The following is a 23,082-nucleotide window of genomic DNA, read 5'->3' on the forward strand; positions in this document are numbered from 1 at the left end:
GTGCAGCTGTGAGGTAGTACAACACCTACAGATCTTCTGACCTTGTGACTCTTGAGGTTTGTGTGTTTGGTTACAGAGAGGCTAAATCAAAGACAAAGCCCTCCTTCAAAAATAGTTTTGGCTGTCTCATCCACATCACATGAGTGAGGAGATGGGTCACACGACTCATTAAGACAAGGAAGGCCATGAGTAGAAGATTTACTTCGGTGTCCCACCACTAAACACAGGGTAAGGCACAGACTGTGCACACGGCTGCAAGGGAGACAGGCCGAGAAAGAGGTGTAGGGATTTCACTTTAACCCTTTCTTGTGGAAATATGGTCATAGAAGCAATTATAATCTGTAAACTGTAACCTACCTGATGAGCACAATGTATCAGATTATACCTTGGAGTAATTTTAAAGGAAGAGATTAGAGAAGTTTTTCCCTTCAAAGAAGTCTAAAAGTAGAGCAGACTTTGTTCCCTGACCTCCTGAGGGGAAGCTGCACTATGAAAGATTTGCCAGCTCCTCAGGACTGCTCTAATCCCTGTCCTTTGACTCCACTACCTCACCCTGACCTTAACTAAACATTAGGGCCTTAATGCTCATCCGTAATCTCAAGCATGCTTTGCCTCCCTAATTGGAGTTTCACACAGCAAAGACACCCTGACCTGAACGGGAACAGGTGGATAGATAAACTGTAAGTGGACTACACAATTGGCTTATACAAGCTCACACACAGCAGTCAATCAATCTGTCTGTTTGTCATTCTCATCCACACAGGAAGTAATGGCAAAAGTACACACATCATTAACTGATTACGACTAGAATCTCTAATCTAACCATAACCCTCTCATGTTTTATACAAAGATTGTAGCCTAACCTTATCTATAAGCCAAAGAGTAGCTATAGCTGCAACAGTTTTGTGAGGTTAAAAGTAAGAAATGTTTCTTTAAAAAACAATAACCTTTGAAGTACGTTGTTGCTTCAGTTATAAAAGAAAAGAAAAAAATAAACAGGTGGAAAGAGTAATAGGGCAAATTCATTATTTTCTTCACTTGAACATACAGACAAAGAGACTGAATACAGTTAATGATATAAGCATACACGCACCTATCCACCTCGGATGCAGATGACAGATTAATATAGCTACTTTCCCTTTATTTACATTTTCATAATGTAGTATAAGATATGTGTGATAGTTTCTTGAAATAGGGCGACATCCTTAGGTGAGACGTGGCTGTCTCGCGCGGTGCATTGTGGTCTGACACCTCTTGTGTCGTTGGTTGTTTGGCCCGTTTGGCTCACATTCTCCAAAATGGCGACGTCCCTCGGATCCAACACCTACAATAGACAGAACTGGGAAGACGCGGTACGTTTAATCCAGAGGATATTAATTTAAGTCTGGAAAGCATGGCTAATATACAACGACTTTTGATTTATTCAATGACTCAACAAGACCATAAAAGATTTCTTGTTCTACTATTACCTGGCGCGTTTGCTTGGTAGCATGTTAGCCTTCCGTTAGCTTGTAGCTAGCTAGAAGAAGCGTGGCTGCTAACGTCTCTATGCTTGTCAACGTTATCTAAGATGTCAACGTTAATTCATATAACATCACAATTTCACCTTTCTGAGCAGCAGTGAACTACAGATGGTGTACGAGTGCGATTTTGTTTGGCAAATTATACCATAACATGCTTTATGCTAAGGTTAGCAAGGCAGGCTAATCATAGCTAGCGATAGCAGGCTGTCGGTAGTGAATCCGTTGTGCATCACGTAACGCTAACCAGTTAATACGCTCCAGCCCTGACTGGGATAAGCAGAACCGAGATTATCCAATAATACATGATCTTATTTCACTTGGACTTTGGTAATGTAAGCACGCTACATACCAAATGAACTGTGTAGTTAGCATTAGCTTAGGCGCCTGAAGACGATGATCATACCCGCTCGCCTGACAAGTACATCATAGCTTTACATTAGGACTAGTTTAGATATTAGAAGGAAAGTCGCGTTGTTATAAGCAGCGTTGTTCTATACCATTGCAAAACTTTTTTGTTTGTTTGTTTATTAGCTCTAATTGTTTTTTAGTCTTCATTGTCTAGAGATGCTGTTTCATTTTTGCAACATTAACTAATTTTATATTTATATTTCAACTAAACTGAATTATCCATTCATGTCCGAATCGTTCCTCTACAAAATACCATTTGCGCATCGAATTATCTTTAAACATCCGTTCTCCAACTATATAAGGCAACAAATCAGGTTCCTTTCTTGAGCCATGACACAACAGGGCCTTTGGCCAATGTTGGTTTTATCAAGACACCAGACTATAAACTTTGCAACCCTAGACTATGTAGTTGACGTTAGAGCCACAAGAGATGCTTATAATTAGTTGTTTGGCTGATGCTGTCAGGGGTCATTTTCAGCAGCTTGCACTTGGATTGAAACAGCATCCTTCAACAGATGGCAAAGTAGGAGTGAGCTCGTCCCATTGCACTGTGTATTCACACATGTAACTTTGCCAAAGTGCCCACAGCAGACAGTGGACCAGAGGATGAAGTTACTGTTTCAGATAACATGAATATGACGACTGCTGGATGAATAACAGAAATAATGCTTGTTTTTTACTTAATGAACATCTGTTTTCCTTTGTCTTCCAGGATTTCCCAATTCTGTGTCAGACATGTTTAGGAGAAAACCCTTACATCCGTATGGTGAGAGAGCATTACTGCATCATTATGAATAAGAGCTAATTTTCTTGATGTGTTGAGACAAATTGAGTGTTGGTTCAGATTTGATCATGTTTTGTTTTTTTCAGACCAAGGAGAAGTATGGCAAAGAATGCAAGGTATGTTTTGGATTAATACTTATACCTTGGTTAAGCAGCACATAACACAAACCCCTTTTACACTGCAGTTCTGCCTCAGCGCCGTAAAGAAGCTCCGCCGTCATGCAGCCTTTGCCATTTTACATTGGACCAAGCCACGGCAGCATTAAGCCGCACCAGAGTGTTTTTACATGCCGTTGCAGAAGCAAAAAGTGTGCGAGTGCGTAAACAAGTAGGGGCCTGCTTCAAATACACACAGGGCGCTGTTACGCCCTGCCTGCTCGGCTGTTTACTCACACGCTATTTTGCCTCTCTTACGCTTCTGTTACTAACGCCGATGCTGGCTCAGAGTCAGAACGACTTCACCCCACCATTCCGCCTCTGTGCGTTCTACATAGAATACAAAACGTAACCGAGGCGTAATAATCCGCCTTGAACTGGCAGTGTAAAAGGGACTACAGTTTTTTTTAAAACTTTTAAACCTAACACGATCTTCCCCATGAGAATTTAAAAAATGTTACTCTTCATTCTCTGCCGATCAGATCTGTGCTCGACCCTTTACCGTGTTCCGATGGTGTCCTGGGACACGGATGCGTTTCAAGAAGACTGAGGTCTGTCAGACCTGCAGTAAAATGAAGAATGTGTGTCAGACGTGTCTGCTGGACCTGGAATATGGTGAGTCTCAGCTGCTGATTTCCTGTAATATTTTATTGTAATTTGGCCTGTGTACTTGTTTACTGCTCTGTGAAGCATACAGCAATGTGAGTTAAACGCTCTGTCATACCTGGTGTTTTACAGGTTTGCCCATCCAGGTCAGAGACACTGGGCTGTCAGTTAAAGATGAGGTTCCGAGGTCAGATGTGAACAAAGAGTACTACACGCAGAACATGGAGAGAGAGGTAAAATTGCTTTTGATGGAGACAAAAAATGTAAATGATCAGTGTGTAAGGAGGTCCTGAGCACTTATTTTGTTCCCAATTTCATGTCCTGAATAATGAGCATTTGAGTCCAATCCCATCTTATTGTATTTAGTTATTTTTTCCAAGACAATTCATATTTAAGTGTGTGCTTGGTTTACATTAAACCTGGTAAAGCATTTTAGATATGTTTGATACCTGAATATTTTTGCGTTTAGAAAATAACACCTGCATTGTATGTTTTATAAAAAAATTTAACATTACAAGCTCAAAAGAGTTTCAGTTCACCTCTAAGTTGTCATTAAATTAGGACATCCCTCAGTTGTTGTTGTTTTTTTCCCCCCCTTGAATGGCCACTCATATCTGTTTGGACCTCTGTGTTTTTAGATAGCCAATTCTGACGGCACACGGCCGGTTGGCCAGCTTGGTAAAGCACCCAGTTCTAGTGACATGCTGCTAAAGCTGGCCCGGACAACTCCATATTACAAGAGGAACCGGCCGCACATCTGCTCCTTCTGGGTGAAGGGAGAGTGTAAGAGAGGAGAGGAGTGTCCCTATAGGTGAGTGGAACTTTAACAAACAGGCTACAGCTGCAGTTGGTTATCTTCTTGTCTTGAATGATTTTTAATATAATTTTTCAAGTACTTTTTTGCCACAGGCAAAATAGAAATTTGTGCCGTATGATTGTGTTTGCCTGTGAGCATTTATCCACTCTGGTTCTCTTTTTTCTCACAGGCACGAGAAGCCCACAGATCCCGATGATCCTCTAGCCGACCAGAACATTAAGGATCGATACTATGGCATCAATGACCCAGTTGCTGACAAGCTACTGAAACGTGCCTCGACTATGCCACGACTGGACCCACCAGAGGACAAGTCCATCAGCACCCTCTACATAGGCGGTTTGGGAGATACTGTTACAGATGGAGATCTCAAGTAAGGAGTTATTTCATTACTATTTCAACTACAACTTCTGGTGTTTAATGTACACTACCAGTCAAAAGTTTGGACACATTTTCTCATACAAGTGAATGGGAAAGTGTGTCCAAACTTTTGACTGGTAGTGTACTTTAAGAGACATAAAAGGATTCTTGCATGTTTACCTTGATTGCCAGTGTTTCAGATTTAGTAGACATTCATTTCTTTGATTCCAGGAGTCACTTCTACCAGTTTGGTGAGATTCGCACCATAACCATCGTCCAGAGGCAGCAGTGTGCCTTCATCCAGTTTGCCACGAGGCAGTCGGCTGAGATGGCTGCTGAGAAGTCCTTCAACAAACTTATCATCAATGGACGGAGGCTCACTGTTAAGTGGGGAAGGTAAGACGCTGATAAAGAAGGTAACAGTTGAGCAGTGGGGGGGTCCTTCACCAACCTGATCCTTGAAAATGTAATTAATGCTAGTGAGACCATGCATTGTGTGAATGCAAACAAAAAATAAGCTGCTCTTCATCTGATAACAATTCTTCACTCTCATACAGCCCCACTGAGCAGAGCCACACAGCAGGAGATGTGGCGATTTATAGTGATATTTTTTATTAAACGCTGTGTTCAAAGACTGCGTGTTTGAAAGTAACCGCCTGGAGTGATGCTAACATCACAGTCACATTTGAAAGTAAACTACCGACTGCAGCGCTTTTAAAATATTATGAATGACACAGTAAGAGCTTTACCATCACAAAGAATTAGTGCAGGGCAGGACATTTTAAATTTTCTCTGGACCAAATAGTGCTGCTGTACACCCTTCATTTGTATTTATTAAAGGAAGGGATTCATATATAAAACCTATATGGATTGTCTTTTCAGGTCTCAGGCAGCAAGAGGGAAGGAGGGCATCAAAGATGGCGTCAGTGAGATGGGCACCAGACTTGATCCTGTACCTGGTCTGCCTGGAGGTGAGTCTGCAGATCTCTCATGCTCAGTCTCTCTTTTTGGCCCAACATACAAGAACAATTCTGGATTTATTGTTATTGTTTTTGTTTGTTTCTTAACTCTGTTTCTCTCTATGCCGTAGCTCTGCCTCCACCACCAGCTTTAGATGAGGAGGCTCCTGCAAACTACTTCAACCTGGACCCTGGCACCTCTCCTGCAGTCATGAACATAGCTCTGCCTCCACCTCCCGGCATCAACCCACCTCCTCCAGGTAAAACTTTAACCATGATCTTACAAATGCTTCTTATATTACATAGAATACGCTATTTTGAAATGGTTATTTAGAATAATCCCATCACATGTATATTAGATTAGTCATCATATAGCGTGATGCACATGATTTAAGTGCTGTGAGAAACTGGATGCCTAATGCTGCATTCCTTTTCTTCTGTGTAATCAGGTTTTGGTCCTCCAATGTTTCACCCCATGGGCCCCATGGCTCCACCCATGCCCCCTCCGATGAGCATGAGACCTCCTGGTCAAATCCACTACCCCTCCCAGGATCCTCAGCGCATGGGCGCCCACGCTGCACATGGCTCACGTCACGGCGAATAGATGCTGCAGTGAAGTCATACTGTGATAAAGTGTCATTCTTTTCCTCATGTCGACCCTGGGCAGGTGCTTTCACTTCAGCAGGCTTGAACCTGCCAAAGACTTCTCGGAGAAACGCACCACATAGAGCCCAGTTTCAACTCACAGGATAACATCTGATGTATTCTGCCACCTACAGCGCAGCGGATGAACTGAACGAGCACCTTCTGTGTCTGGAGAGTGGACAACTCGTACCTTTATAAGATGATTTTGTCACCACTCACAGTTAAAAAGAACCCGGAAAACATCTGAACAGTTAACATAGTAAAAGACTTCAAACATGAGCGTAATGGCCGCTGATCAGGGCCACATGGTTTTGACAGGCTCCTGTGGTTGGAGCCGTTGTACATATAGAAATGTAAACTGTAGGTTCAACTTGTATTTGTCATATTGTGCGACAGCATCACATGGGGTAGATTCAGAGGAGCATTTTAAACCTGTTAATTTTCAGCTACATTGACTCTTTTTTTTTATTTGACACAATTTTAATATTCCACAGCATAATGATTTAGTTTATTGTAAAGCTTTCTTTGAATGTTGTTTTCACTTACCATTAAAGTGACGCAGTTTTGTCATTTCAAGTGCACATTATTCATTAAAACTTAAGCTGTTTTAACTACTGTGTCAGAGCAGACTGGGTCCTACTGTTGCTCTTACATGTTAGTTGGGAACAAAGGGGGGGTTGGAGATGTAAAGCCACAGTGTGAAAAGCATTGGATGCAGACGCAGATATTGCTTTTTGGTGAGCTGGTCAGCCTGTGGCAGCATTTTCATGGACTCTACTGGGCTAATGATTTGATTCCAGCATCTGCAGTCTCCTCCGCTGGTCAAAACACTCAGCAATAACAAACCACTTCATATATCAAGCAGGAGTGTTATTATTTCCCTCCCCTACAGTGCCTGCTGATTAACAGAGGGGTCTTCTCTGTAAGAGGGAGGAAAGTAAGCTTAGGCCAGTGTTTCAGTCTTTCAGCGGCCTTCTCTTCATAGTTCATTAGACTCGGGGCTGTAATCAAGCCCCCATCCTTTGGGTGCTCTGTTGAAGTTGGGCCGTCGACACATGCTCTCCAGAGCGACGCTGGGCAGCTTCTGGGGTTCCACTGCCTCGAAGCTTATCACTGGGATCACCCTTTTACTGGCCATGGCTCCCCCGAACGGCTTTGGAGATCTGAGGGACAAAAAGAAGAGAGGCTGAGTGCGTTTAATTTTCCTGGCAGCACATGAGGCTCAGTGTCATATGGCTCCTTCCCATAAAGAGGTAAAACTTTTAGATGACACATGACACCCCGTCTTAATCCCTCTGATTTTAGTTTGTTCGGTCAGCAGGAGAAAACCGCCTGGGATTCAGGATGACGAACCATTAGCTGAGTTCAGATCGAGTTAAGTCACCATAATATCATAGTTATCTTAAGGGTGTAATCAGATCTCTCCACAGGGAGGTACAGTTCCAGACAGGCTGTCATGAAGCGAGTGATTGACAGCTTAAATTGTGCAAAGCCCGAGTTTGTCTTTCATACACTCTCCATCTGCCCGAGCTTAACCTTTGTACTGCCTCGCTGCTGTGATGCAATTCCTTGTGTGCTGCGAGAAAGATGATTCTCTTCGTGCGCAATCTGTCTTGTGGGGGCATTAAAAGCCTGCAGCCCCCCAGTGGATCATCTTTCAAGAGCCAGGCTTCAAAATAGCCATCACGCAGCCACACTCCAAGGAGGTGCAAGCCAGACACTGAATTTATTTTCAAACTGTGGAAACATGGAGCGGAGCCGAGGGAAGGGATGATGGTGACGGATAACGCGGTTAGGTTATCTGCGGGTCTATTTGAAGATGGGCTGGGTTGACTTCAAACTGAATAAGATTGAACTATTCAGGATTTATTTGTGTGTCTGAGTTGTGGACAGTTACCTGTTGAAGCACCTGTAGTTGGCAGGCTGTAGCCTTTTCGGGAGCTCGGGCAGCTGCGCATTGAGGGCGTTCAGGAGGTCCTCGTTGCCTCTCAAAGCCTCCGTCCATGGGGAACAGTAGGATTTGGGGATTACTGTTGCGTTGAACTTTTCTTTAGGAATCTCCTTGAGAGGGCCAGAATATCCTGACAGAAACAGAGGTGTATTGTCAGTGGGTAAAAACAAGTGAGGTGAAAGCTGCGTGTCTTTAATTTGGAGGCATTTTATCTGTTAAACTCAAAGTAAGCAAAATAAAATCCCCTTGAGTTGTGAAACTAATTACAACACCCATTAGATATAACTATAAAAAGCAAACCCCAGCCAAGCACAAACAGACATGATATACTATAAATTTCTTTGATGTCACTCCTGTCAACAATAGGAAGTACAGTAATTATATCTCAGTGTGAATCCCCCATAATAAACAGAGCTTAGCTCCCTGTCAGTCAGACTGCGGCAGTGCCTTCTGTCAGGACTAATACACAACAGCACTCGGCGCAGATAAACGCTTCCTGCAGACTGCCAACTCTGCTGGCACAGGCAATAATAAAACCAATTTATTTACTCAATACATTTCAATTTCAGAAGTGAACACTAGCAGATCAGAGGGGGATATAGTGCCCATGCATCGCAGTCTGTTCTTTCTTTCTTCCCCTTGTGTTAGCATTTACCTGGAGCGAGGACGTCAGGACTGCCCTTCTTTGCTACAGTCTTCTGAAGGTTCACGACCAGGCTATGCTTACCAGGGATGGAGAAAGCCTGGTTCTCTTTTCCTCCCTGTTGCCCGAGGATGATCTGCGGAGGAGGAACCGACTCTGAATAAACCTGGGAAAGGGACAGATTATCTGTCACTTACTGTACTATATATTTAAACATGAGCAGTGATGTCTTTTCTAAGCTCTGGAAGAAGATCTCAAGAGTTAGAAAAAGAAACTCTTTGATGTTATCAGGGTTTTTTCAGTTTGGAATTGAGACTTAAAACCTTTTTTACTAACAGGGGCTGGAGAAAAAAGCAGTAAAAGATTGCATTAAATTGCTTTGTAGGAAGTGTAGCTGCAGCGTTTTTAGATTTTGTCCCAAAGACGTTAGAATATTTCAGCCTCTGCTGCTTTTACGTTGCCAATTTTTTTTCGTTCTCTTAAGCTGGAGTTCCCCCAGAACATCTCTTCTTAAAAGGATAGTCTTGTCTGATTATAATCATCCAGGTGATCTAATGTGCATGTATCATCATTGAGGTAAGATGTTAAATGCCTGTAGCTGTAAATGAGGCCGCAGACAGGTCAGACTTCATTGGCCTTTAATCGCTGCTCTTTGATCAGTTTTGCACACTGCTGAGCTGTAATTAACTATCAGATCAGAAGCACAGGTTCATTATTTTAGATGTCTGTTGCAGTAAGTTCAGCGGATATGACTCACAGTGTGCTGTGCGTCATCTCTATGTGCCTTACATTGTTGTTGTAAACAGCTCCGGCGTTCTCCAGCGTGAACCTCTCCACCCTCTTCTGCCTCTCCTGAAACATGCGGGAGCCTCGATTGGACGGCAGGTTGAGCTCCTCCATCATCACGTCCTTTGGGACGCTCATCTTCTTCCCCAGGTTCAGACCTCCTGCACAGCACCATTGGGCACACAGAGGCGCTTTATTATGTGATTATGTTTTATATTCCAATGCATTCCCAGAACATCAGAGTAGATAAATGTATGCTGTGCGGTGACTCTCTCCCTGCACAAACACATCATGGCATTTAGTTATCAGTGCAAATGCAATGATAATAGCAACCTCCAGACATTTGGAAAGAGAATGAAAGTAACACAGACTAATAAGGACCTTTGGCAAATCTTAATGTCTCCTCTGATCTTCTTGTTTCTGTCGACATGAAACAGCTGAGGGGCTCCGATATAAGAAATCCAAAGCATGTGCAGCATCACTAAGTTGATATCCGCGCAGCTTCTGCTCAGGGTCTCTTCTCGTGTTAAATCATGGCACAGCAGAGGGTCTGAAATAGCCCGGAGATGATGTCAAAGGGTGCGTAATGTTTGTTGTGGTCTGGGTTGCATGGGTAACTGGGCATATAAATAGGATCTTTGGATGAAAGCGTCATGTAGGAGCAGCATGGCCCCTTCTCTCAAACATGAAAAGTGTTGGGAGAAGTCGAGGCATGTGCCACCCTGGAGGAGCAGCCTTTGATCGGCCTGTGTAAAATTCAGTGGTGGGAGTCACATTTTGCTGAGTTTAGGGGACTTTGGTTTCTGAGTGTAGCTGGCAGACAGCGCTGGAAAACAAACAGTGCGACTGGGATGGTCCCTGCTGGAATGTTCGGAGTATTTCAGCAACACACCGGCACTCCTGGGATTTGGGTGTAGCACATGGCATGTGTCCTCAGGCTGTGGGCGAACACTCTTTGATGTTCGGCTCAATTATATCTGACAGCCCCCGCTGTGATCACACAGTGACAGTTTGAATATGCGTGTAAATACGCACAAGAGTGTACGAAGTTGTTGATGCAATGTGTAAACCAGCATGTAAAGTAATGCTGGATTATGTGTTAATTTGCATACAGGTATTAATGTCAGCTAACATGTGTGTTAGTTTATGTCCAAACATGATGTGTGTTTCAGTTCTGACAGCAACAATCTCACTCCATGTGTTCTTACCTCCTCTGGCTTCCTTAGACAGAGCTTTAGCCTGCATCATCCGCTGCCTGGTCACGTCATCCAGGCCCGCATGCATCATCATCATCCTCCTTTGATGGACACACAGTTCAACATGAATCATTATGAAGTTTTTCTAATTTACAGCTTATTTTCTTATATTTCTACTACTTTAATTTGTCATTTACCCCTGCAAATCTATTCCAATACAACTACTAATTCTGTGACAGAAGAAAGGAAAGCACCTCTGTAGATTTCTGCACATTTAAGTGCTAAATTATAAGTTATATTTAGTGCAGCTCCATTTTTTAGTCACCTTGCAAGGAATCCAAAGTGCATCTTTACATTTTAAAGCTCTCTCTGCAGCATTACAGAAATGTAGGATTTAGTCAGTTCCCTGTTCCCAATTCATCTAAGGACAAAGGACTCTTTTAAGTCAGAGAGTATCAGAGCCTCCTGTCGCCACAGTAAATTTGCCTCCCCTCAGTCCTTACCTGTCTGTCTTCCTGTCTGTGTTGGAGCTGGTCGTGCGGTGTATCCTGCACTGGAGCTGGGATGCCTCCACGCTCCCTTCTGAAACTCCTCAGCCGAGAAGCAACAGTCCGTATAAAACTCATCCCAAGATGCCTCGGGCGCTGACCTCACAGGTTATTTTAGCAGAGGGATAAGAGAGCGAGGATGGACGAAGGGCGGGGAGGGGAATAAAAGGGCGATTGAGGCGAAGGGGCGAGAATAAAGATCTACATCCTGACCGCAAGACTCTTTGATAATAAAAACCTGATCCTCTCTCTGTGTGTGTGTGTGTGTGTGTGTGTGTGTGTGTGTGTGTGTGTGCGCGTGTGTGTGTGTGCGTGCGTGTGTGTGTGTGTGTGTGTGTGTGTGTGCGCGTGCGTGTGTGTGTGTGTGTGTGTGGCTGGCTGTTTGTGTGTGACAGCTGCTGTCCAGACAGAGACACTGAGCTCTCACAGAGGCCAAGCATCCAACCTCTCCACTGCAAACATAGACACACAAACACAACCTGTATTTTCTCTCCTTTCGTTGATACACTGTGTAAATTCTCTGCCTTGATGGAGGTGAGGACATGCTGCTCACAGTACTTCTAGAGGCCTGGGATGTGTACAGCATTCAGGATTTCACAGACTGTACTATCTCATCTGGTTGACCTGTGTTCCTTTTGTTTGTTTGTGTCAGGATATTTTTTCTGTTTTCCTTTTCTTGTTACAGTTTTTTTTGGTATTATTTTTACTTAAAGGTATAATAAGGATAATATAATAGGATTTTTCCTGCATTTTGTCAACAACACATTCAAACTGGGCCCCTCCTCCTGGGCTCTTCGTCACCAGAAGCTCACTCTCACTCGCTCGCGCGAGAACACGCCCACCCCGCCGAAGTAACACCGACAGGAATCACGGTTAGCTTTGCGCTACTGTTGAACTAGCCTGCTAACAACCGGTTACCTTTGCACTAGCATGCTAACCGCCGGCCAGCTTGTCCTATCCAGTTTGAGGCACCTACCTGTCCAACAGAAAGAAGGCCAACTCTTTGACGGTCTTTTGCCATGTTCGCCGGTCTGAATGGGGCCCAGTTTCTAATTTAAACCACTCCCACACTCACCTATACGCTGTGATTGGCTACAACAGCTCCCCTCCTGAAAATGTCCCATGCAAAGCAAAACAACAGAATAAATGCAGAGGGAAGGGTCTCACACGGGTCTGCACACACACACTCACCAACACACATGTATAGAGGCCCATAAGTGATGATTTATATTATTTTATATTTGTAAAAGTCTATATTTTATTTTTCTAGAATAATCCTACTTATTAGACCTTTAAATCTTTTACCTTTAATTCTTTGTACAATTGCAATTGTTGTATAAATGATGTGTATATCCTCTACATGTTTTGTTTTTTTAGCAGTTTTAAAATGGACGAGGTTGCCGTGATCAGAGGATTTGGTACAGTTCTGCAGTCTGGGGTCAAAGGTCAAACTCTACCCTACCAGTTATGACAGTGTGAGACCATTAACGTCCTTTCCTTTCACACTGCTGTGACTTATGGGCGCTCTACATGCCTCTTAGAAGTGTTAAAAAGTTGCGATAAATAGCAACAACATGTTTTTGCTTCTGTGTTTTCATTCATTTTCTGGCGAACCGACTGCTGGGAAACTCCAGTTGTGAATTTAATATTTTAATATAATGTCGCACTTTGTGTCACACTCGAAGTGATGCCCTTTCACTTTTCATTCCTGTGCCCTTTTTGAACTCAACTTAGTCTTTATCCAGCAGCTTTTTTCCTCCCTACAAATTGATTCATTGAGCTCAGCAGGGGCCTGGAGGGAAGAAACACATTTTCCTTATCCCTGTTGAGATTGGATATCGATTTCCCCCCCGCCCTGCTCCACAATACCACTTTCCCCCGGTGGGGAGCCTTTGGGACTCTGAAAGGAAAAGCGGAGTCATCCTGAGTCACAGAAAATCATCCGCAGACACACAACAGAGGTTGAATAGTTGCTCAACGTTATGGGTTTACTTAAAAGTGTTTGTTGAATGGAAAAAAAACCTCAGCTTTAGAAAAAGAAACCAGAGTATCACACAGAGCTTCTGTGATGAAAATCAATCTGTCACTTTGACGTTTTAACTCATTACAAGTTGAATAAATAGGGTTTTTTTGGTGTATAAAAAGTAACTTTCTTATAAAAGGACAATAAAAGATGAATGGAAACAGGACAAATACTTGTGACTGGTGTCATCTGTGTTTGAGAGGCAGCCTCTGCAGTGTGTTCATGTCACATAGAGAGAAGAGCACAGCCACCCGGCACTGACAGCTGACACAAGGACAATAGAGGCCCATTCACTCTCAAGAGCTTGTGCAATTAGGGCACCTTTAAAAGCATGAACCCTGTTGGCTTTCAGATGAAACTTTATTTGGCTGTCTATTCAGAGGAAGTTGAACTCCACAGGTTAGTGTAGAGAGAGAGAGAGAGAGAGAGAAACAAAAGCAGCAGTATTCAACTCATAGCTTTTTTTATAGCTTTACGCTGAAAGCTAAATGCATTAAAATTCAGATTGCAGGCCTGAAAAAGTCGTCTTTCTGAACTTTTTTTATTCGCTTGCAGGTGCCTTTGGGAGGACTGTTTGAAGTCAATCAGTTGGGGAGCTGCCTTGAAAGTGCTCAGATTGAGCTTTAATCCAGAGAGACACAATGTACGGGCTGTTGTGCGAGAGTCTGCACGACTTCATCAAGGAGTCGTACGGAGACGACGTGTGGAAGCTGGTCAGAGAGAGAGCAGATGTCAGGCTGCACTCGTTTGTCACCCACCAGGTACAGAGTATCTTTCAGTAATAGTATAATTCTGCATGGTTTTACATTTGCTGCCTGTCACACTGTCTGCTTTCCTCTGAAGCCTCCCAGTCCTGATGTCAAAACATATATTTTCCTCCCTCATGATAAGTCTTATGTGTGTGTCTGCAGGTTTACAGTGAGAGTGTGATACCTCGCATTGCAAAGGCAGCCAGCGGAGTGACAGGCACGCCCTACAATGAGCTGATGAACTCCTGGGGTGTCTACTTCCTGGGTTTTGTGGGGAAGTACGGCTATGACAGGATCCTCAAGGTGAGAAAAGATCCCAGACTCCAAACTGTCAAAACTCTATTGTCTTTTGGTCGATATGTGAGAATACTACTAAAAACCCAGAGAGCTGTGTAACCTTAAACCTAACACTGTGCAAGTGTAAAGTTATAGTTATGGTTATGGAAATATTTGCTTATCTTTTGGTTGACATTCCTTGTATGGGTCCAGCTCAGTCCTAAATGTTGAAGACTTGTTGCCCTTAAACCACAATAAACCACAGAGGACATTTTATAATGGGCTGAGTGGCAGGCTGTACTATAATAGTACTAAGTACTATGATAAAAAGGTAGAGTAACTATAAACAAGACCTGACCTCTCTGTCTCTCCTGCCAGGTGCTGGGTCGTCATGTACGTGACTTTGTCAACGGCCTTGATAATCTCCACGAGTACCTGCGCTTCAGCTACCCCAAGGTGCAGCCTCCAACCTTCTTCTGCCAGGAGGAGTCCGCCACCGGAGTCACCCTGCACTACAGGTCTGAGGCCAGGAGGAGGGCTGAGGGGGGAGATTGATAGATGACCAGACATCAGAGATAAGACTAGATGAAAAGAAAGCTGTCTCCTGTGATTAAACTCCTCAGATTGATCTTTAACTTTCTTCCTGTGTGACCTGCAGGAGTAAGCGCAAAGGCTACCTGCACTACGCCATGGGTCAGCTCAGGCAGATGGGGAAGCAGTTCTACGACACCGACATCCATGTGGAGGTCCTGTCTGAGCAGATGGTCGGAGACTACTCCCATGTCACCATGAGGTACACACACACACGCACGCACCAACACACACGCAAAGTAGAAAGTACAATTACATTGTAAAATTTTGAGGCCCATTTCATATCACAATATTTAACAGGGAAATATTGTCATTTTTACCCCACTACACTTTTTTGCAGCTTTTGATACTACTATTACAAACATATAAGACCAGCGGTTACTTATATTTTTGGCAACCAAAAGACCATTTCCTCCAAAACTTCTCAGATGTTTAAAGTTGAGGCCAAAAGAGGCCAAAAAAAAAAAAAAGCACCAAAAAAAGTAGAAAACATTACTACATCCCAAAAATATCAATTTCTATGCAAAAGAACTTATATGTTTTCCCTTCTTTCATCATCTCAGGAGGCCTCTGGTTTATAATGGGGTTAGAAGTAGCTTTACCAGTAACACTTTATATTAAGTCCTTGTAATAAGCGTTAGTTGATAGGTAATAAGACCCTTATAAGTCCTTATAAGATGCTTATTAAAAGACTATATAAGTGTTAATAATAGTATCATAATCATGTTTATTGTTAGATTATAAAACATTTATAAGCTCCTATAAGAAACTTATAAACAATTTATAGACAGCTTAAAAGCATTAATAAAAGCCTTATAAGTTTCTTATAATGTTTTAATAGCATAACAAAATCATTCATTAAGTCTTACTCACTTACCTATTATGCCATTGTTAAGCCTTTACGAAGCCTTACAGTTGCTTTGTTGAGATGAATACATACTTTATTATGCAGTAATTAGCAAATAACTATGTGCTTATTAAAAGTTAATTATGCTTTTTTGCACCTAGTGGATCTAAAGCGAGAACAGTGCCTTATTTAGGTTAATAAACCCTTTATTATGCACTTAAATATTATCATTAACACATATTTAATGTAAATAAGCATATTATGAGGACTTATAAGAGTCCTTTTACCTATTAACTAAAGCTTATTACGAGGACCTTAATATGAAGTGTTACCGCTTTATCGCGTTGAACCACAACAAAGGTAAAACACCGCCGTATTGATGTATCAGTGCTATCAATCTAGTAATGCAATATACAATAACTTATGAGCCACAGAGGACATTTTTCTAAATAATAAATAATTTTCCTTTCCTTTACTTTATATTTTAAGTAGGATATTCTGATATTCTTCTGTATGTTTACTTTTACCATTTTTATTGAGCAATCTTAAATAGTACAGAGTGATTTTACTGTTGTCTTCAGTAAAAGATGTGAATATTCTTCTTCAACAACACTTTGCTTTTAACTTCAGAAAACATATTGATCTGTATGTTTGTGCAGACTGAACTTTGACAACTCAGCCTACCGCTACATCATGAAGGAGGATGAGGAGGAGCAGGAGATTCTGCCCATCACCTCAGACTTCTTCTTTGAGGTCTTCCCCTTTAACATCGTCTTCAGACAGGTAATGTCTTTGAATAGTAAATTAGTAAAATAAAGCCCTAAATGAACAAACAGTCACTGTGATTCTTTGCTTCTTTAGGATATGGTGGTGCACAATGTTGGCTCAGGCCTGTCCACAGTCTTCCCTGATCTGGATGGGAAAAAGATCAATGATGCTTTCCTGCTGGCTCGCCCCCTAGTGGAGTTCACCTGGAACATGGTAACACATCACTCCACCTGTCCACAGTTCAGACAGGGACACTTTAAACATGTGCAGCCAATTCTTTGATGATGAGTGCTGACTGAGTACTCTGTTCACAGATCATCTCTCACCCAAACAACCTGTTTGAGATCATGTCCAAGGAGCCTGTGAAGAGAGAGAGGAACCTCCACAACCGAGTCCAGAGTAAGAGCGGGAGCCATGCAAACACTCACAGGGGTGTGTGTCTGGTGTGCAAAGACTCGCTGGTCAAATCAATTTCACTGCAGTCGGTTACAAAAGACACTTTCATTTTCTTTACATGAAAAAGAGCAGGTGCGCTGTTGAATGAGAGCTAGAAAAATTAATATCTAACCTTGAGTATGTTGCTGAATTAAGTTTTAAGGAAGTATTGCAGTTGCAAACTTGCTTTATGTCTTAATTTAATCTACTGGAACTGAATGTTGCTAAATGTTTATGGCTCTAATTGTTTGTCCTGTTTTTCCACAGATTCTGACTATGAAAATGCCAATCGCACTGCTGATGTAGATGTGGAGCTCATGGCTTTCCAGTCAATCATTGGAGATGATTACAAAGGTCGTGACCTTATCTTATCTAATAAGACACATAGCAAAACCTGAGGATACAGTAACTGAACTAGTCCGGCTAAAATACACACGATCTAACTGTTAAAGACATATTAAAATACAAAACAATCTCACCATACAACAATATTCGAGTTATTGAGGGTTCACAACCACTATCATGACTTCACAGTCAATATGAAGCGAGAGCATGCAATGGTTAGCTTAAATTAGCACTAAGATGGGAAACAAAGGGTAATGGCTGGCTATAGCTGAAGGTAACTTCCTACTTGGACCTCTAAACAGAACTTTTGTAACTAAAGTTATGTTAAAATATACCAGCAGAAAGACATTTATTGTTGCTACCGTTAGACAGAACCGAGTAGCTAGCTTTTCATGCTAAGCAACTGCTAACTTCAGCTTCATATTAAGTTTACGAATATGAGGGTGTTATCAATCTTCTCAACTAACTGTCATCATGACGGCAAATAAGCGTATTTCCCAAAGTGTCAAACTATCCCTTTAAAAATGCTAAACTGCTAAATCCACTAGGATAACATTGTTGACACAGTGCAATTAGTATCTACTGCTTAAATTAAACCTGAAACTCCTCTTTGTACGTTTCTCTCGTTGGCATTTAATCGTGCTTCCCTTTTAGACGGTAACAGTGCTAATGCGATGGAGAGCTGGGGCGATGGGAGCCGCTGCCTAAAACTAAAAGGACAAATGAGATACATGCCAGAGTGGGAGTCCATCATCTTCCTGGGAACGCCTGTGTAAGGCCCACACACACACTCACACATGCACACAAACTCACACAAAAGACACAGATCTTTATTAAAACCCTGCAGTTTAAAAGTAAAACATTCTGAAAAAGCACCGAGAGCTAAACTGAATTACGAGGCTGGAAATAAAAGGCTGGGCAGGGAATCAAATCAGGGGCCCATTCGAACAGCACTTACCATGCATGAAATGAGCTGCTAATTAGCTTGTAATCAGACAGTGCAGCTCTTGTGAGCCTAATGGGAACCCATTTGCAACTGAGAGTGTTTTCCACCGAGTACATTACCAAAACATCTCCCTCCTCTTCTGAAACATTTTGTTTTGCAAGTAAATGCTCTTATGTCTGTATTGACAAAACTACTAAAATGTTAAATAGCACATGACACTGCTTACATTATTTATATTGTAGGACATTTCTGCCTTTTAATTCCTCATTTTGTATAGTTACAATTGTTGTTTCTAAAACATCTAGTTGGTTGAGTGCATGTTATTAACAATGTTATTTGTCTTTTATTTTTCTCTTCACCTTTCTGTTTGTGTGTGTTTTTAGGATGGAGAGTCTAAGTGCCATGTTTAGGACCGGCTTGTACATCAATGACCTGAGCATGCACGACTCCAGCAGAGACTTGGTGCTGGCAGGCACCCAGCAGTCAGAGGAGCTGAAGAGAGCTCTCATACAGGTTGACTCTGACAAATGCAGCTGCTTTTTATATGTGTGATCAGCTCATCTGTCACCCTGCATTATGCAAAGTAGCACTGAGGCCTTTCTTTCAGCCACAGATCATCTACCCCCTGCTGACGTGAGATGAAAGGAATAGATGCAACTTACAGTGTTATTTTGTCTAATTTCCCTTTGTGAGTACAGGAGCAGAAGAAGTCCAGTAAGCTGGAGGAGAGCATGAAGATGCTGGACTATGAGATGAAGAAGACGGATGACCTTCTGTACAGAATGATTCCCAAGCCAGTAGCTAAAAGGCTGCGCAAAGGAGAGCCAGCTGTGAACACTTGTGAGGTCAGGGTTACACATAGTTTCATATGCCACCGTGAATAAAAACCACAAGTACCAAAAACAACAGTAGCAACTTTTGCTGCTCTTCAAAACAAGTAAAAATGAGCTCATTCACTTTCTTGCAGAGAGTTAGACGAGAAGATTGATACCACTCTTAGCTATGTTCCATATGAAGCTAAAGCAGATGGTTAGCTTAGCTTAGCATGAAGACTGAAAACAAAGGGAAACAGCTAGCCTGGCTCCATCCAAAGGTAACAAAATGTATCATCTAGCATTGATAAATAAGATAACAAAGAAGATATTAAAACGTGTTTATGCTCTTTAGGCGCCGTTAAGCAGATGTTGTTACCTTTGACAGAGCTAAGCTAGTTACAGGGGCTAGCTGTTCCCCTAGTTTCTCATATTTATGCTAAGCTAAGTTTACTGGTAGATATATCCCAACTTAACTTTATATATGTTGAACAGACATGAGAGACATACAGTATAGAGACACATCAGTCATATTGTGACTAACAAATTCACTATTTAACAAATTCATATATCTAAACACACACACATGCACACACCCACGTTCTTATAACTTGTCAGACATTAAAGACTTCTTGCTACAGTTAGTTTCAGTTGGATTGACAGTGGCTTCCTGATAGAGCAAAACGGCCAAAGCATAAAAATGTCTCATCAATCTCCCTTCTTTCTGCGTGTGCAGTACATCAAGACTGCCAGCTCATCACTCCCTTATCTCTTTTCCCAGGTGTTCCCAGATGTGACCATTCTTTTCAGTGATGTGGTGGGATTTACTCGCATTTGCAGCCACATCACTCCGATGCAGGTCGTCTCCATGCTGAACACCATGTACACGCTGTTTGACACGCTCAGCGAGAAGCACCGCGTCTTCAAGGTTTGTGTGTTTCATCCGTTTGACATACTTTATCAATAAATGCTGCTGTGTTAAAGCTGTCACTGTCTTTCTTATAATCCAGGTTGAGACCATTGGAGATGCATACATGGTGGTGGCCGGGGCTCCAGAGAAGACAAAGTATCACGCTCATAACATCTGTGACATGGCCCTGGACATGGTGCGCTCCATAGATCACCTGAAAGACCCGTCTAATGGCAACCACATTCAGATTCGTGTTGGTGGGTAGAACATGTGTAGATCTGTTTGTGTGTTTATGTTGGTGTCTGAATGAGTGAACTAACATGATCTGGTTGCAGGGATCCACTCTGGGATGGTTGTGGCCGGTGTGGTCGGACACAAGATGCCTCGCTACGGTCTGCATGGTGACACAGTCCACACTGCGTCTGCCATGGAGAGCAATGGAAAGGTACGGGGAGATAATCAGTGAAAGATGCCAACAAATATAAGCCATGATTGTATAATATGAAACAATAGAGTTTCCTATTATATTTTTATAACTGCCTGGTTCCTCTTTATCTCAATCAGGAGATGCACATCCAGCTCAGCAGTGCCACCTACGAGCACCTGAAAGGCAGTCACTTTATTTTCGAAAGGAGGGGCATCATTACCATAAAGGTGAGGGGTCAAAACTGTTGCCACAGAAACTACACTCTACACATTAATTGCGTTCACTCTGCCACTTCAACAACATGGTATTAGTATGCTTTGCTGTAACACATGAGTAACAAAGCGATTAAGTGTCTGTCTTCAGTCTGTCTTTCTCGACGCCTCCACATGAAATAAATCCATGATAAATCAAGACACAGATACATGTTATCTGCACATTATACAAATACTGCCTGAAACCAAACAATAAGGCTGCAGTCTGTGTTAATGTGAGACTTTAAATCAGGCAGAATAAGCATTTTGGAATCTAAAAAATACAGAAACAAAAACAATGTCTTGGCTCAGGAGTCGGCACACTTAGTATTCAGAGCGGGTAGCCCCCTTGTTGATTTGCCAGCTTATTTTATCACCGCGTCTGACTTTGAGGCTGTACATACACTGATAATGACAGCTAAGTGACTCCCAAAGATTTCTCAGGCAGCTGATTACAAGTGACAAGAAAGCAAGGTTGACTAATGTTTCACTTGGGATTTATTTGCCGACAGAAAATCTGCCACTTGCCATTTTACTCCCCTCTATAACTAAAAATGTTCCTACAAGCGTATGTCTCTGAATATTTGTGTTGTCCTGTTTTCTTCTCCTCATCTGCAATCAGGGGAATGTTGAAATTGAGACCTACTGGCTGAAAGGAAAGAGGGACAAAGACGGTAACGCTCAGGCAGCATGTCCTCAGTTTGAAACCCAGACCATCAGCAAGGCCACCATCTCAGCCCCCGAGGAAACAGGGAATGGGGAGGAACTGGTGAGATTTCAATTCGAACAAATGCTTGAATGGTTTACACTCTCATCTGCTTCATTGCCACCATCATCATCTCTTGATTCCTTGACTCTCCATCTGTCTTTGCCTCCAGGTTTTCCCGCTGGTGGCAGGCGGGGATGAGGATGATGTCAAGTCTATTCGCTCACATCGAATAAAGATGGAGATATCGGGCCATTCTCTGGAGGAGTCGATGGAGGAGTGCGGTGTGGAGGAGATGTCGGTTCATAAGGTGAGAGGGAATATCTAGTGCCAGGATTATAGATAACTACTTCCTCTTCCTCTGAACTTCTTACTCTTCTCATCCCTTTGGCTCCCTTTGGGGTTATTTTAAGCTGTTTGTGCTCTTGTTGTTTTTATTATCAGCATGAATTAATAATCTGTTTCACCCACAGTCCCACTTTAAGGATGCTTTGCAGGACGGCCTTCAGGACTCTCACCTGGAAATGGACTCACCTGAGTTTGACGGCAGAGACTCCATCTTGGAGTCCCGAAGCAGCTCCTGTGACTCCCGCTGCTCCAAGAGTGCCATGTGCACCCTGTCATGAATTTTAATGATGCTTAAAGCAGTAATTAATTAGTCTTTCTAATGAGCTTCTAATAAAAACACTCCAAGCACTGAATGTTAGGCCGCATGCCAGATAGAAATGCAGATTTTGCTGTTATTTTGCCTCATTGAGGGAGTTTTTGTGGTGATGCCATGATCATTTCTAATGATGCCTTGTTTGTACTTGGACTAGTCGATTGCTTCTAGTGGCCTTGCGTGGTGTTTTATTAGCCTGGGAACCAAATAAATGCAGGACAGGCCTATTACAACTGTTTAGTTAAAGTGGTGCAGGTTTAAGCACCTTCAGGGTATTTGAATAAAACCAATATGGCTGCCGCTGATGTGGAATCTGAATCTTTTACGTTTAATCGGAACTCAACCGTAGTAGACTTAACATAGAAAAGAAAAATGTTTGGTATAAGTCACGTCACGCTAAACTTCTTTGTGTAATGTTGAACTACTGTATATAGAAGCCATATGAATTGAATGTTGACTAGCTAGCAAGCCTATTAGCCTACCGCTAGTAGCATTTTGGTGTGCTCCTGCTGCTGGGAAATGGACTGAGAGTTTCCAGACTAATTTGCATTTTTGAATTCATGTAGCGATGCCAGGCTAGTGTAATACCACACTGCCAAATCATTAGTGCTGATGTAGCTCAATACAAATCAATCACAGCGATTGCTTTTGTTTTACACTTAGATGAGTTTGAAATTTTTAATCAGAGCTTTATCAGCCCCATGAGTGATCAGACACTTCTCAAATTAATACATCAAATCAGCGCCAAATTAAACTTTGCTGTTTACTCATTGTGTTTAAACAAGTTTATAAAATGTTCAGTGCCACATGGTTCAGCTGGATACGTGCTCAGTCCTTTCCTGCACTGCTGTATTCTGCTGCACCTTGTAGATATGACATCTTGTTTCATCCTGTGAGAAGAATCACTCTCTATCTCCCCCCCAGTCGCTGTCCCCTCCTCCTCCCTTCATCTCACGT

General features: G+C 42.4%; 3 protein-coding genes across 5 annotated transcripts; 2 read left to right on the forward strand and 1 right to left on the reverse strand.

Moving 5' to 3' along the window:
* Positions 1 to 1,292: 1,292 nt before the first annotated feature.
* On the forward strand, positions 1,293 to 6,830 carry rbm22 (RNA binding motif protein 22). 2 transcript variants are annotated; one of them, XM_069670139.1, is made up of 11 exons: positions 1,293 to 1,352; positions 2,644 to 2,697; positions 2,802 to 2,831; positions 3,353 to 3,485; positions 3,609 to 3,709; positions 4,115 to 4,287; positions 4,463 to 4,663; positions 4,882 to 5,046; positions 5,533 to 5,621; positions 5,741 to 5,869; positions 6,059 to 6,830. In XM_069670139.1, exons 1-11 carry the CDS (start codon positions 1,299 to 1,301, stop codon positions 6,211 to 6,213), a joined length of 1,284 nt encoding a protein of 427 aa, XP_069526240.1. In that variant the 5' UTR covers positions 1,293 to 1,298; the 3' UTR covers positions 6,214 to 6,830. The 2 variants fall into 2 exon arrangements, with proteins under 2 accessions (XP_069526240.1, XP_069526241.1); XM_069670140.1 differs by lacking the exon at positions 1,293 to 1,352 and adding an exon at positions 1,598 to 1,636.
* On the reverse strand, positions 6,641 to 11,442 carry LOC138598360 (myozenin-2-like). Of its 2 annotated transcripts, none has more exons than XM_069670141.1 (6): positions 11,334 to 11,442; positions 10,843 to 10,931; positions 9,638 to 9,795; positions 8,861 to 9,014; positions 8,152 to 8,335; positions 6,641 to 7,417 (listed from the first exon to the last, which is right to left on the reverse strand). In XM_069670141.1, the coding sequence occupies exons 2-6, from the start codon at positions 10,925 to 10,927 to the stop codon at positions 7,234 to 7,236; spliced, it is 765 nt and encodes a 254-aa protein (XP_069526242.1). In that variant the 5' UTR covers positions 10,928 to 10,931; positions 11,334 to 11,442; the 3' UTR covers positions 6,641 to 7,233. The 2 variants fall into 2 exon arrangements, with proteins under 2 accessions (XP_069526242.1, XP_069526244.1); XM_069670143.1 differs by having other exon boundaries at positions 6,663 to 7,417; positions 8,933 to 9,014; positions 11,334 to 11,440.
* A 2,600-nt stretch (positions 11,443 to 14,042) lies between these two features.
* LOC138597829 (soluble guanylate cyclase 88E-like) lies at positions 14,043 to 22,090 on the forward strand. The gene is made up of 18 exons (XM_069669350.1): positions 14,043 to 14,162; positions 14,313 to 14,453; positions 14,805 to 14,944; positions 15,085 to 15,219; positions 16,524 to 16,647; positions 16,726 to 16,845; positions 16,947 to 17,031; positions 17,335 to 17,421; positions 18,067 to 18,184; positions 18,742 to 18,871; positions 19,057 to 19,203; positions 19,952 to 20,098; positions 20,181 to 20,337; positions 20,416 to 20,525; positions 20,645 to 20,734; positions 21,381 to 21,527; positions 21,637 to 21,774; positions 21,938 to 22,090. The coding sequence occupies exons 1-18, from the start codon at positions 14,043 to 14,045 to the stop codon at positions 22,088 to 22,090; spliced, it is 2,289 nt and encodes a 762-aa protein (XP_069525451.1).
* The last annotated feature ends 992 nt before the right edge of the window (positions 22,091 to 23,082 follow it).

This window comes from Semicossyphus pulcher, unplaced genomic scaffold (genome assembly GCF_022749685.1).
Source record: "Semicossyphus pulcher isolate SPU_LCO1_2020_fin unplaced genomic scaffold, fSemPul1.0.p SCAF_2, whole genome shotgun sequence".
NCBI lineage: Eukaryota > Metazoa > Chordata > Actinopteri > Labriformes > Labridae > Semicossyphus > Semicossyphus pulcher.

What these genes read in the sequence shown, in the direction of transcription:
- LOC138598360 (XM_069670141.1), bottom strand. Translation starts at nt 10,927, where the DNA reads ATGATGATGATGCATGCGGGCCTGGATGACGTGACCAGGCAGCGGATG. An exon ending in GTCTAAGGAAGCCAGAGGAG is followed by an intron (nt 9,796 to 10,842) that starts GTAAGAACACAT and finishes GGTGCTGTGCAG; the next exon opens with GAGGTCTGAACCTGGGGAAG. An exon ending in AACTACAGGTGCTTCAACAG is followed by an intron (nt 7,418 to 8,151) that starts GTAACTGTCCAC and finishes TTTGTCCCTCAG; the next exon opens with ATCTCCAAAGCCGTTCGGGG.
- LOC138597829 (XM_069669350.1), top strand. Translation starts at nt 14,043, where the DNA reads ATGTACGGGCTGTTGTGCGAGAGTCTGCACGACTTCATCAAGGAGTCG. An exon ending in CCTCCACAACCGAGTCCAGA is followed by an intron (nt 17,032 to 17,334) that starts GTAAGAGCGGGA and finishes GTTTTTCCACAG; the next exon opens with ATTCTGACTATGAAAATGCC. An exon ending in ATCTTCCTGGGAACGCCTGT is followed by an intron (nt 18,185 to 18,741) that starts GTAAGGCCCACA and finishes GTGTGTTTTTAG; the next exon opens with GATGGAGAGTCTAAGTGCCA.
- rbm22 (XM_069670139.1), top strand. Translation starts at nt 1,299, where the DNA reads ATGGCGACGTCCCTCGGATCCAACACCTACAATAGACAGAACTGGGAA. An exon ending in AAAACCCTTACATCCGTATG is followed by an intron (nt 2,698 to 2,801) that starts GTGAGAGAGCAT and finishes TGTTTTTTTCAG; the next exon opens with ACCAAGGAGAAGTATGGCAA. An exon ending in TCTGCTGGACCTGGAATATG is followed by an intron (nt 3,486 to 3,608) that starts GTGAGTCTCAGC and finishes GGTGTTTTACAG; the next exon opens with GTTTGCCCATCCAGGTCAGA.